This window comes from Prenolepis imparis, unplaced genomic scaffold (genome assembly GCF_030444845.1).
Source record: "Prenolepis imparis isolate NDT839.2.m4 unplaced genomic scaffold, iyPreImpa1.0 SCAF_5, whole genome shotgun sequence".
Taxonomy (NCBI): domain Eukaryota; kingdom Metazoa; phylum Arthropoda; class Insecta; order Hymenoptera; family Formicidae; genus Prenolepis; species Prenolepis imparis.
The window spans coordinates 39,186-51,868 of record NW_028141163.1 but is presented as its reverse complement, the minus strand read 5'-3'; the positions used below and the strand labels follow the sequence as shown (position 1 = coordinate 51,868).

Genomic DNA, 12,683 nt, shown 5'->3' with positions numbered 1-12,683 from the left:
TGCGTGCGTATATACATAAAAAAATGGATCCTTTTATAAATGCACATTTCATAATTAAAAAAGTCAATGCATTTTTTATATGACAAAATTATCTAATAATTGTTAAATAGATTTATCTGTCAACCGTCATTGCCATACTAACACCACAGTCAGGAAGAATAGAGATAAGGAGGCCGAACTATGGCCTAGTTTACATCGTCGAAACGTTGGTACGCGTATTAAATTTGGTGTGCATCAAAGCTTTAGTACGGGTACGTTTACATCGAATGTACTAAAATATGAATAAAATAAGTGTGCCAAAGTGTACAAGTTTTATATGTTTCAAAATTTACAATATACTCGAAGGTTTTAATTAAGGTTATGCGCAACACTAAATTCCCTCCAAAATGCATTTCATACGTTTACAGTGGGTCCACAATAGGTGATTTAAGCCCTAAAGCCTAGTCTACAATAGAGTCGTAAGGTCGTAAACGTAAGAAATTGACCAATCACAGTCGATTATTCTCCTCGAATTCAACTGTGATTGGTCAATTTTTTACGTTTACGACCTTACGACTCTATTGTAGACTAGCCCTAAATATTGTAGACTAACCTAACCTAACCTAACCTAACCTATTGTAGACCCAGCCTAACCAGCCAAAAAGATAAGAAGAAGAAGAAGAAGGAAAGTAGTTCCAATAGTATTAAGTTCCAATCTGTACTTCCAATGCATACAAATGGTACGAGAATACACGTGGTTAACATTACATCAGAATTTTGAAAAAATTTTTTAAAAATGCCGGCCAAAATAAAAAACAAAGTACTTACATATGAAGGCAGCAATTATCTCAGATATCGTTTATTGCTATCCACATTATCTGGGAAACCAGTAAGAATTACAGATATTAGAACGAAAGATGACGATCCTGGTCTTAAAGGTTAGCTATAATTATCAAATGTATAAAAATTAATATTCTTATTAATTATACTTTTATATAATTAAAATTGTGAGAATAATTTATATCTATAATTGAATTAAAAAAATATATTCTGATATTGTCAATTAATCTTTGTATAATTATTTGTTGTATAATATATAATTAATCTTCTTTTCTAACTCTGAAAATTTGAATAAAGAAATATTATAAATATAATAAAATTTAAATATATTTAATAACATTTAGTTATAGCACATTTTATTGCAATGATATTTTATTGTACAGCAAGAATTTTGTTTTTTTAATAAACATGATTTTATGAACAAAAATAGTTTTGATAAGTAGTAATAATTTTAATTGTTTATTGATATACTATTTATATTAATTACATATATACTTGTTTAATAATTATGCTAATTGTTTATGACAGAATACGAAATTAGTTTTATTCGTCTGTTGGATAAGATCACTAATGGCACAAAAATTGAGGTAAATGAAACTGGTACTAGTATATATTACAGTCCTGGTTTATTGAACGGTGGTGAATTGGAACATGACTGTAACTTACAAAGAGGTATCGGATATTACTTGGAAGGAATTATAATAATTGCTCCATTTTGTAAAAATTGTGTTAATTTAAAACTTAGAGGAGTGACTGATAACACTATAGGTATTATATAATGTATTATCAACTTGTGTATGTGTTATTAAAACAAACAACAGTATAATTAATATATTTATTGTTACAAGATCCATCGATAAACAGAATTCAGACTGCAGGTATACCAGTACTGAAAAAATTTCTAGCAGGTGATAATGATGTTGTATTAACTATTCATAAAAGAGGAGTAGCACCTTTAGGAGGTGGAGAAGTACATTTTAAATGCCCCATTAGTCGTAATCTTAAAACAATTCAGGTACTTTTCTATCTTTACGCATTGTACAATTTTGTAATAATATTGTATTGTGTAATTTTTTTACATATACAGCATTTATATATATACGTGTGTATTTTCTATAGATAGAAGACAGTGGAATGGTCAAACGTATTAGAGGTACCGCATGCAGTATAAGAGTTTCTCCAGCAATTGCTAATCGTATTGTTGAATCGGCGAAAAGTGTTCTCCTCAAGTTTTTACCAGATGTATATGTTTATACAGATCATTGTAAAGGATCAACCGGTGGAAAGTCCCCAGGTATAAATAATATGGATAGCATATTTTTTTTATTATTGACTTATTATTTTATTTTATTAAAGTTTATAATTTGTTATTCGCTAGGTTTTGGAGTGACATTGACAGCAGACACTAGTAAAGAAGTATTTTTTAGTGGACAAGCATTTTCTCCATTAATGACAACAGGTTCATTGCCATGTGTACCTGAAGATCTTGGCAAAGAAGCTGCAATGAAACTTTTAGATGAAATTTATAGGTAAAAAATTGTATTATTTATTTAAACTATTTTCTATTTAATTTATTTTATAATTGTGTAGGAATGGATGTGTAGATTCTCCTTTTCAAAGCATGACTGCTGCATTTATGGCACTTGGTAAAAAAGATGTTTGTAAAGTTACAATGGGACCATTAACTCCAGCAACGTGAGTAGTATACTTTTTATATATATAAAACAAAGAAACAAAATTATAATCATGAATTTTCAGGGTACAATTTTTACGCGACTTGCGAGATTTTTTTGGAATTGTATTTAAAATAGAACCGATTAAGGATGGAGATGAAATATTATCACAAGTGCGTTTAACTTGTTTAGGAATAGGTTATACTAATATAAGCAAACGAACTTTGTAATGTCATAAAATCTTGTATTGTAAATAAAATTCTCTCTTGTCAATATATTTTTTCTTATTTTACATTTTGATGTAATAATAATAATTAATATATTTTTGATACGAAAATAGATGTGAAATTTAAAAATTTCGCGTTAATAATTTCATAATGTAAAATTTTGTAGATGCACCGATTTACATGGCCATTTATGAAATGATTCGAGTTTCAATTGTTTCCACTTGTTTTGATAAATTAGTGACCACTGTTTCCAGTCATAATATGTAATCTTCTTTGCATATCTTATTTTATTATAATTATCCTGATATTTATCAAAAATTTGCAAAAAAGTTTGCAAAAGCATTCGTCTACTTATAAATAAATTACTATCTTTTCTTTTTCTTGTTACGCCCAGTTTTCTGCCTGCAGCTGCCACTTCTAATGCGCTATACATAAAATCTCAGTTTTTAAAATTACATAAAAATAATTAAATAGTATCATATAAATTGTAATATTTAATATTACAAATACTTCCGATACCTGTTTTTCACAGCACACCATATAATGCTTGTTGGACAGGGATGTGATCTCTGTTGTCCTTTCTTATGCATAAAAGTAATTTTTGCTTGAAAAATTTTGGGTTTATCCGTTTCGTTGTCAAACCTTTTATATAACCCACGTTCCATGGCATCCAAAGAAAAAGGACAAGAACCTCCAATCGTGATACTCTCCAACTTTATCGATGGTATCAACAATGACAGAAGCGATCCTTGTAAACCAAGAATGAGCCACCTAGAGCACATATATTTTTAGTTTATAAATATAATGCATACAATATTTGTAAACATTGTTTACTTTGAACTTACTTTGCCATTTTATCGGAACAAGACAAACTGCTTGTGAGATTTCCTCTACCTGGTTTAATACGCAAAGGACCCACAATATGATAATTCACACCAGACAAACGAGGATCTTGTTTCTCCTCTCCTTTTACACATTTCGCACCTGTTCTGTATATATCTTTATAATACGATTCTACAATTACATGTTCACGAGTATCATCCTCATCGACACGTCTGATCTTTTGCACAGACACATTACCATTATCACAAGTTTCCTGTTTAGGAAAAATAGAGCAATCTCCACAAGGCGTTTGACTTGAAAAAAAGTGAAAAGATATGTTACTATTTAATTCAATTTTATTCTTGTCATTTCGTGAGAAAACCACACTCTCAGAACCGTACAAAGTCAAATCAATCTGATCATACAAATAACGTATAAATGCACGTCTGACCAGAACTTCCGCATGAGAGTCGCTTAATCGAGAGCCTCTCTTTTCTCGTGTATTATTAATTAATTCTGATTCTCCTAAACATTTTGTCCCAGTGGCAAGTGCTACCAGAGACAATAATCCGACAGCGTTTTCTAAAATTATTCCAGATAATACAGTCCATTCGTGACCGCTGGGTTTACCCGTTTTCTTGAGAAAGTTATACTTTTCTATACAAAGCTTGGCTACTCTGTCTGCGAAATCTTCCATCATTTGTTTTTATATATAATATATAAATTGACTCGAATCGAAATATTTTCACACAAACACATGAATGTATATATACTATCATGTGTTACGGCCTTTTTCTACGAATAGAATTCAATGCCATGGCACACATGGTATAAATACAAGGGTATGCTCTTGCGCACGCTACCAATCAAAATTGTCAAAGTGTGACGTCACAGATAAGCGGTAAATTTAAAACTGCTGTTTCCAAATTGCTTATGTTAGCAGCATTCTCGTCAGATATATTATTTTGATTTCAAGTTTGCAGGGAAAAATTTGTTGTGAAGTAATAGTTTATGAATTAATAAATATAAATAACATTAAAAACTCAATAAATATAGAAAAGTATAAAAAACGAATATATAAAAATGTTAATATCGATCGTAAAATTTTTCGGAAACGAAAAATATTTTATACTGTTCCCATCAAGCAATTTTGTCTTTCGATAATAATTGCCACAACCTTTCACAGAACAGGACATTGTAATATTCACAATCTTTCACAATCACGTTTCTCCGGATATAAACAGCACCGGGGGGCCGCCATGTTTAATTATAGTCCAATCAGAAGGCGTTTTCCATTTGGTGACACAAGTCGACACAAGCATCATTCTATCTTTCTCATAGAATGTAGAACAAAGATAGAATGATGCTTGTGTCGACTTGTGTCGTTAAATGGAAAACGCACAGAGTTACCCGAGTGTGACGTCAGGGTGCCGTCACATGGGGCGTAACTTGCGTAAGCGTAACCAGCGGATCGCCAATCACCGAGTGAGGGTGCCGTCACATGGGGCGTAACTTGCGTAAGCGTAATCAGCGGATCGCCAATCACCGAGTTATTCCGATAGAGCCCTTCGTCGAGCTCTATCGGAATAACTCGGTGATTGGCGATCCGCTGGTTACGCTTACGCAAGTTACGCCCCATGTGACGGCACCCTTATTCCGATAGAGCTCGACGAAGGGCTCTATCGGAATAACTCGGTGATTGGCGATCCGCTGGTTACGCTTACGCAAGTTACGCCCCATGTGACGGCACCCTCACACTTTGACTGCGCAGTGGGTGAACACGGAATGAGCATACCCTTGTACTTATACCATGATGGTATAAGTATATCTAAGGCCGAAATCACACGGTGCGTAAAGCCTAGTCTACAATAGAGTCGTAAGGTCGTAAACGTAAGAAATTGACCAATCACAGTTGATTATTCTCCTCGAATTCAACTGTGATTGGTCAATTTCTTACGTTTACGACCTTACGACTCTATTGTAGACTAGGCTTAATAGGACTGTGGAATAGAGAGTGCGTCATTGAAGCAACCAATCAGCGCTATTCCGCAATCCGCATCCTGCGGAATAGAGAGTATCATTGCGTCCTAATTGGTTGCTTCAATGACGCACTCTCTATTCCGCAGTCCTATTACGCACCGTGTGATTTCTACCTAAACCAATCACAGAGCCGTATTTGCATCTTAAGACATTACTTAAGACGGTCTTGAAATAAGAACGGACTATGAATACCGGCCTATAGTGCTGCCAGAAAGAACTGGTTGCACAAAAAGAGAGAGAAAATATAATAAAAAAGAGTAAGTGAGACAGAGAGAGAGAGAGAGAGAGAGCACTAGCGTGATTGGTTACATACCTCGCTCGCGCATGTGCAGTTCATTTTCGTCAACGCAGAAATTGCCAGAGTTGCGCTATTGTATATATATACTGTGCTTGGGGCTTAGGGTGCCGTCACATGGGGCGTAACTTGCGTAAGCGTAACCAGCGGATCGCCAATCACCGAGTTATTCCGATAGAGCCCTTCGTCAAGCTCTATCGGAATAACTCGGTGATTGGCGATCCGCTGGTTACGCTTACGCAAGTTACGCCCCATGTGACGGCACCCTTATGGCTTCTGCAGACCAGCGCGATTTCGCGACACGGGACGTGCGATATCCAATGAGCGTACAGTTTTTTCGAAAACGCTCCCGCTCGCAAGAGAAACGTAATTCGCAAGAGAAACGTATACGCAAATTCGGCTCTTACAGAAAAGTTGCAAGTTGATTGATTGGTTATCGCATGGCTTTTAGCCAATCAATTTGCAACTTTTCTGTAAGAGCCGAATTTGCGCATACGTTTCTGTTGCGAATGAATTCAAGAATCGAGCCCCCGGTCTGCAGAAGCCATTACTACACACCTCCTATTGTAGACGCGGCCTAAAGGCCGTATCACACTAGCGACGCCAACAGCAATCGCTAGTGTGATACGGCCTTAAAGAGGTCTTCTCAAAAATCTAGAGTCATTCAATACGCGCCTCGTATCATCTGGTACAAGTCGATGCATCTAATATTTGATTAAATTAAATTGCAAGATTCTCTTCAATTATAATGGAAGAATTAGGTATTATTTTGCCCGATAAGGTATGTTTTTGATATATTAGCTATATCTGCATAAATCCATATGATTTAAAATAAAGATAACCTTATAACATGTGTAATTACAGAATTATCGCGAGCCTATAATTGCTAATTTTAATTAATAAAGTTTATACACACACACACATTGATTTATATAAACTTGTAATTGTATATTCAGGATGTGGGTGAAATTGATTGTAAGCCTGTTGCTGGTCATTACACAGGAGCTGGAGATGAATTGGATGTCGAAGATCTTTATACTAAATATAAGGTATATTGCACATTTTTTTTTTCACCATGTATATGTTTGAAATGTATAGATTTTAAAAGCATATATTCCTTTTACATTACATTTTGTTAACTCCATCTCCATTCTATATATCTTTTTTTATCAGTTGAATAAATTTGCAACAATATTACAGTAAAGTTACCTAGCATTTTATCAAGTTCATTAAAGGTAACAAATTTGTACTAGCATTATAATCCTTTGAATAGAAACTGCAAAGAATGCTGGAATTTCTCGAAGTACAAGAAGAATATATCAAGGATGAGCAACGTAACCTGAAAAAAGAATATTTACACGCGCAAGAAGAAGTTAAACGTATTCAGAGTGTACCTTTGGTCATTGGACAATTTCTCGAAGCCGTTGATCAGAATACTGGTATAGTGGGTTCTACAACAGGCTCAAATTATTATGTACGAATTTTATCTACTATAGACAGAGAACTTTTGAAGCCTTCCGCTAGTGTAGCGCTTCATAAGCATAGCAATGCTCTAGTTGATGTGCTGCCACCAGAAGCTGACTCTAGCATTTCCATGTTACAAGCAGGTAAAAATAAACTTAAGAATATTTAGATTAATTTTAATTAAAGATAAAATTTAAATAAGATAAAAATATAAATATCAAGATATATTTGCAATACAGATGAGAAGCCAGATATCCAGTACAGTGATATAGGTGGAATGGATATGCAGAAACAAGAGATCAGAGAGGCGGTAGAATTGCCTCTTACTCATTTTGAATTGTATAAACAAATTGGCATCGACCCACCGCGAGGTGTACTCATGTACGGACCACCTGGTTGTGGAAAAACCATGTTGGCAAAAGCAGTCGCTAGACATACTACTGGTACAAATATAAATATACCATTGAAAAAAATCTCAGAAAATATCTAAACTAATGCTAACTAATGCTAACTAATATCTAAATGCATGGAAGAAAAAGAGGAAAACAGATTCAGTGTTTTAAATTCTATTATTTTCCATTTTTTCCAGCTGCCTTCATTCGTGTAGTAGGTTCTGAATTTGTGCAAAAGTATTTGGGCGAAGGACCAAGAATGGTGCGAGACGTGTTTCGTTTGGCTAAAGAAAACTCACCAGCCATAATATTTGTCGATGAAATAGATGCTATCGCTACAAAAAGATTTGACGCTCAAACTGGAGCAGATCGTGAAGTACAACGTATTCTCCTGGAATTACTCAATCAAATGGATGGTTTTGATCAGACAACTAATGTTAAAGTTATTATGGCAACGAATAGGTGAGCCGGTTGTAATTTTGTGTTTAATTTCCCTGGATTTTTAAGGATATTTTTGGTGAATATTAAGGTAATTGTACTTGCGCTTTGTTATTTCATTTATACTCTCCGTAGAGCGGACACATTGGATCCCGCATTGCTTCGTCCTGGTAGATTGGATCGCAAGATTGAATTTCCGCTACCCGATCGTCGTCAAAAACGTTTGATCTTCTCTACGATTACGGCTAAGATGAATTTGAGCGAAGAGGTGGATCTTGAGGATTATGTAGCACGGCCGGATAGAATTTCTGGTGCTGATATTAATGCTATTTGTCAAGAGGCAGGAATGCACGCGGTCCGTGAAAATCGTTATATAGTTTTAGCAAAAGATTTTGAAAAGGGTTATAAAAACAATATTAAGAAAGACGAATCCGAGCACGAGTTCTACAAGTAAAGCTGATATAATACTTGGTCGGTCTTTCGACTAGATTTTACGGTATATCCATAGATAATAATTTACGTGCAAATTATATATAGACATTATTTAAATAATGATTGCAATTATTGCATCAACTGTTGATTCTCTTTGTCCATCATGTCTTTGTGTCGCTTGGCTTTTACTTTAATCATTTATTATATAATAATCATCAAGTATTATATTTCTTTGATTCTTTTACATAACATTTGTCCTTCATAAATAGATTATATGATTCAATAAAGAGATGAAAAAACACTAGTTCTTTCTTTACTTTTTATGTGCATATTCTTATATTCTCTGTATTTATGTGTATAGCAATGTTATATATACTTGTGAAAATTTGTGGATAAGCAATGTGAAAGAGACGTTTGTAATTAAATTAATAGAAGATATTTCATCGCGATTTTTTGGGGCATTTTTTAATCCTACAGGTTTAATTTCATCTGCGTGATTGTAAACTTGAAGTTTCAAAGAACGATATTTTCATATTTTTTCTTCAATTATCGTTTATTTTTTCGATTTTCATTTTTCACATGCATATATATGTATACGTATACATACATACATACATACATGTATATAGCAATCTTACATTTTTCAATGTATATTTACAACATGTCGCATTTTTTAAGTAATTATTCTAGTAAAAATTCTTATACAAATCAATATGAGGCCTTTTGTGAAATCAGATTGTATCACGTATGTATATATTCGTCTATTATTGTCATATATCATTTTATATAAAACATAAACAATTTTTCCGTATGTATATATATATGAGCAAATTTATTATCAACTTGGCACACATTAAAATGAATATGTGATTTTTTTCCATCCAATATACAATATATTATCATTATCGCTATGCATGATAAACGTTAATGATAGCTTAAAAACTCGTGAGAGAGAACACATTGAATTTATAAGAGCAAGAAATATATCATCCATAGTTTACAATATTTTTTAACGAAACGTACTTTTTGAATATACACATGCGTTAAATTACCCTTTCTCAAAAATATTTGATGGATTATTTTTATTAGGGAAATAGAGGAGACAATAAAATTATTTTCTTTTATTCTCTCTGTGTTCAGGATTACTGAAAAACGATACAATATAGTGAACACGAAAGAAAAATTCGAAAAGAATCGATCATATTGACGCTTACAACAACTATTTTTGAGTCTGTAATAGGAAAAATGGAATTAGCACAGTTACTAGAATGCAATTATACTTTCTTCATTAATATATATTTGCTTACTGCTATTAAAAATTATCACACTAGAATATAAATTCAAATCTTAGATGGCTTTGCCTTCCCTTAAGGGCAGTCTACAATGGCAGTAAGCAGTATAGAGTAAGCAGTAAGCAGTAAGCAGTATGAAATGGGAATTGCCCATTTCGTTACTCCCGGTCTTTACATCCACTAAAAACAGTATACTCTCTATTCCTATACAGCCTTGTTATTGCCATTGTATACTACTGTTTTTAGTGGATGTAAAGACCGGGAGTAACGAAATGGGCAATTCCCATTTCATACTGCTTACTGCTTACTGCTTACTCTATACTGCTTACTGCTAGACTGCCCTTTATATTGGATCCTGCAGTATTATCCACAGTTCTTACAACTAACGAAATGCATATAATAAATGATGTCTTGTGTAATATTGAATTTTGCTGTAAATGTTTACAACAAAATTGCGCAAGCAGGTAATCGGTATAAAATTTTGTTTATTGGAATTAATATATGTATGCGTATATATCTCATCATCTACTGTTTTATTTCATATATGTCGTTATATTATATGCATATATTTTTATGTATTTACTGATGATTTCAATTTACGATTATGATTAAATACAAATATATTTTACATTTTAGCATACATATTAAACAAAGAAATGACGATATAAATGCACATTCTAAAAAATCTATGTACGACACATTTAGTTTCGATTACGTTTACAAAGCACTAAAGGTTTGTTTTTATCTATATATATATATATATATATATATATATATATATATATATATATATATAATATGATTTATACGAAAAATTTATTTTTGTTTAGAAATAAAATTTTGTACAATATATATATTTATATATGAAAGTTATTGTTATATTTATCATAAATTTCATAAATTTCATGTCATAAATTTGTTAAAATATTATTGAAATTAAAAGCGTTACATTTATATATGTAAATAACATTTGATCCTAATTATTTTATTATAAAAAAATACGAGATATTTTACTTCTTTTAAGTTGCCATGTATTTTCTATAATCGCACTTATATATTTCTTTCTTTATAGATTCTTGACAAACATGTTGACATTCTTCGTACAAATCCTCACTATAAACATATTTCAATCCCATCAGCTTTATTTCTGTGTCACATCCGTTATTTTCTAGATTATATTTTAGTCAGAATGCATCTTATGCCAGAACAAGCGAGGAATAAAGAGTTACATTACAGAAAATTCTGGCGCTGCCAGAAAAAATCTGTCGACGATATTGCTAGTAAAATCATTGTTCATATGCAAAAAATGTGATATATATATAGTTAAACTTTTAATATATATATATATATATATATATATATATATGTATTACATATTCTGTATGTATATATTATGTACATATATACATATACACTATGTAGGATGAAGTTATATATATCACTTATTTGAGTATGCATAATAAAATTTTATTTATTAAATTCTATATTTTGTATGAAAAATATATAAAAATTGTGAACAAAAGCCATTGCACGTGAAAAAATTTTAATCGTGATCGTATACGCGGTAAAAGCAAATTGCACGATTAATCGTATGCATATTATATAGTCAAATATTATTCTTACAATAACATTTTTTCTTACATTAACATTTATAATATAAAATGTTTGACTGACTGATTTATTGTTTACGGCTTTCTAAAGTTATGACTATAATTGTAAAACTTTTTTGCATATGTTATATATTTTAAATAAGCAACGCAAGGAAATAAAAAAGTTAAATTACGATAAACATTAGGATTTATCAAAATTAAAGAATCAAAAAGTTATAAAAAGACGGAGAAAAAAGAAAATATAATATATATAAAAGAGTTTTATAGATGAGTTATATATTTTACAGATATTTATGAAACTTATATATATTGTCGTACAGGAATTATATAAGATATATAAAATTCATATGTGTATATGTATTATATACAATTTTTTTTGGGGGGGGGGATTTGTATAGTATCTACTACAGATTTGGAAAGGCAACGGATTAATCATAAAAGAATGTTGGAGGACGTGGTGAAACGATACAGGAAAAATATAGTTGCTATTAATGAAATCGAAAAAAAGTGCAACGAAGACATTACAAATACAACGTATATTATTTATTTAAAAGCTTATATTATCTTATAATATGTTAAAATATGCACATAATGTAGAATATAGAATTTAAATTATTATTACATACATAATTGATCATCATTATATATATTTTATGTTTACGTATGCGTTATACATTTTATTTTGATTCGATCATTTTTATATTTAGTATCAAATATGAAAAGAAACAATTTACTTTATATAAAAAAGCATGGGAATTCGAACAAAATGAAATACAATTAGCGTTGGAGAATGTTATAGATGACTTTGAATCCTTGAAAGATATAAATACGAAATTGAAACAAACTATCCGTAAACGCAGGTATGCGCGTGCAAAAAATTTAAATTATAAGAATAATGTATTTTATTCTTATTTATTATATTCGTAATTATATAATATATCGTTGCTTGCACGCAGATTGACGATTGAATCGAAATTATTGGCAATAATGATTAAATATGACGTAGAGATTGGCAGTAGATATCGAATGTTGGAAGAACTCGGTGAAGTATATAAATACGATAAGATGGTGAAACACATGTTGGAGGTAATTTTTGTCCAAATAATTTGTATGCGTTTTATTAATATATATATGTGTTATTTGCTTTAGAATGAGGGATATATATATATATATATATTT

The 12,683-nt window shown here is 31.5% G+C and overlaps 3 protein-coding genes across 5 annotated transcripts; 2 read left to right on the top strand and 1 right to left on the bottom strand.

Moving 5' to 3' along the window:
* Positions 1–58: 58 nt before the first annotated feature.
* On the top strand, positions 59–2,765 carry Rtc1 (RNA terminal phosphate cyclase 1). Its single transcript, XM_083037945.1, has 8 exons — positions 59–251; positions 622–917; positions 1,348–1,587; positions 1,668–1,834; positions 1,939–2,113; positions 2,198–2,348; positions 2,410–2,514; positions 2,578–2,765. Exons 2-8 carry the CDS (start codon positions 776–778, stop codon positions 2,720–2,722), a joined length of 1,125 nt encoding a protein of 374 aa, XP_082894071.1. The 5' UTR covers positions 59–251; positions 622–775; the 3' UTR covers positions 2,723–2,765.
* Positions 2,721–4,382, bottom strand: LOC145936064 (tRNA-specific adenosine deaminase 1). Of its 3 annotated transcripts, XM_083037943.1 has the most exons (4): positions 3,943–4,380; positions 3,565–3,855; positions 3,239–3,490; positions 2,721–3,144 (listed from the first exon to the last, which is right to left on the bottom strand). In XM_083037943.1, the coding sequence occupies exons 1-4, from the start codon at positions 4,239–4,241 to the stop codon at positions 2,865–2,867; spliced, it is 1,122 nt and encodes a 373-aa protein (XP_082894069.1). In that variant the 5' UTR covers positions 4,242–4,380; the 3' UTR covers positions 2,721–2,864. The 3 variants fall into 3 exon arrangements, with proteins under 3 accessions (XP_082894069.1, XP_082894068.1, XP_082894070.1); XM_083037942.1 differs by having other exon boundaries at positions 3,565–4,379; XM_083037944.1 differs by having other exon boundaries at positions 3,002–3,157; positions 3,565–4,382.
* Positions 4,383–6,499: 2,117 nt separating this feature from the next.
* Positions 6,500–8,903, top strand: Rpt3 (26S proteasome regulatory subunit Rpt3). The gene is made up of 6 exons (XM_083038340.1): positions 6,500–6,657; positions 6,833–6,925; positions 7,150–7,483; positions 7,580–7,783; positions 7,930–8,194; positions 8,306–8,903. The coding sequence occupies exons 1-6, from the start codon at positions 6,625–6,627 to the stop codon at positions 8,622–8,624; spliced, it is 1,248 nt and encodes a 415-aa protein (XP_082894466.1). The 5' UTR covers positions 6,500–6,624; the 3' UTR covers positions 8,625–8,903.
* The last annotated feature ends 3,780 nt before the right edge of the window (positions 8,904–12,683 follow it).

Excerpts from the sequence above, each read along its gene's own strand:
- Rpt3 (XM_083038340.1), top strand. The coding sequence starts at position 6,625 with ATGGAAGAATTAGGTATTATTTTGCCCGATAAG. Across the intron at positions 6,658-6,832 it reads GTATTATTTTGCCCGATAAG|GATGTGGGTGAAATTGATTG; the intron begins GTATGTTTTTGA and ends TTGTATATTCAG. Across the intron at positions 6,926-7,149 it reads ATCTTTATACTAAATATAAG|AAACTGCAAAGAATGCTGGA; the intron begins GTATATTGCACA and ends TCCTTTGAATAG.
- LOC145936064 (XM_083037942.1), bottom strand. The coding sequence starts at position 4,241 with ATGATGGAAGATTTCGCAGACAGAGTAGCCAAGCTTTGTATAGAAAAG. Across the intron at positions 3,491-3,564 it reads TGTTCCGATAAAATGGCAAA|GTGGCTCATTCTTGGTTTAC; the intron begins GTAAGTTCAAAG and ends TATGTGCTCTAG. Across the intron at positions 3,145-3,238 it reads TGGTGTGCTGTGAAAAACAG|CGCATTAGAAGTGGCAGCTG; the intron begins GTATCGGAAGTA and ends TTTTATGTATAG.
- Rtc1 (XM_083037945.1), top strand. The coding sequence starts at position 776 with ATGCCGGCCAAAATAAAAAACAAAGTACTTACATATGAAGGCAGCAAT. Across the intron at positions 918-1,347 it reads TGACGATCCTGGTCTTAAAG|AATACGAAATTAGTTTTATT; the intron begins GTTAGCTATAAT and ends TGTTTATGACAG. Across the intron at positions 2,114-2,197 it reads AACCGGTGGAAAGTCCCCAG|GTTTTGGAGTGACATTGACA; the intron begins GTATAAATAATA and ends GTTATTCGCTAG.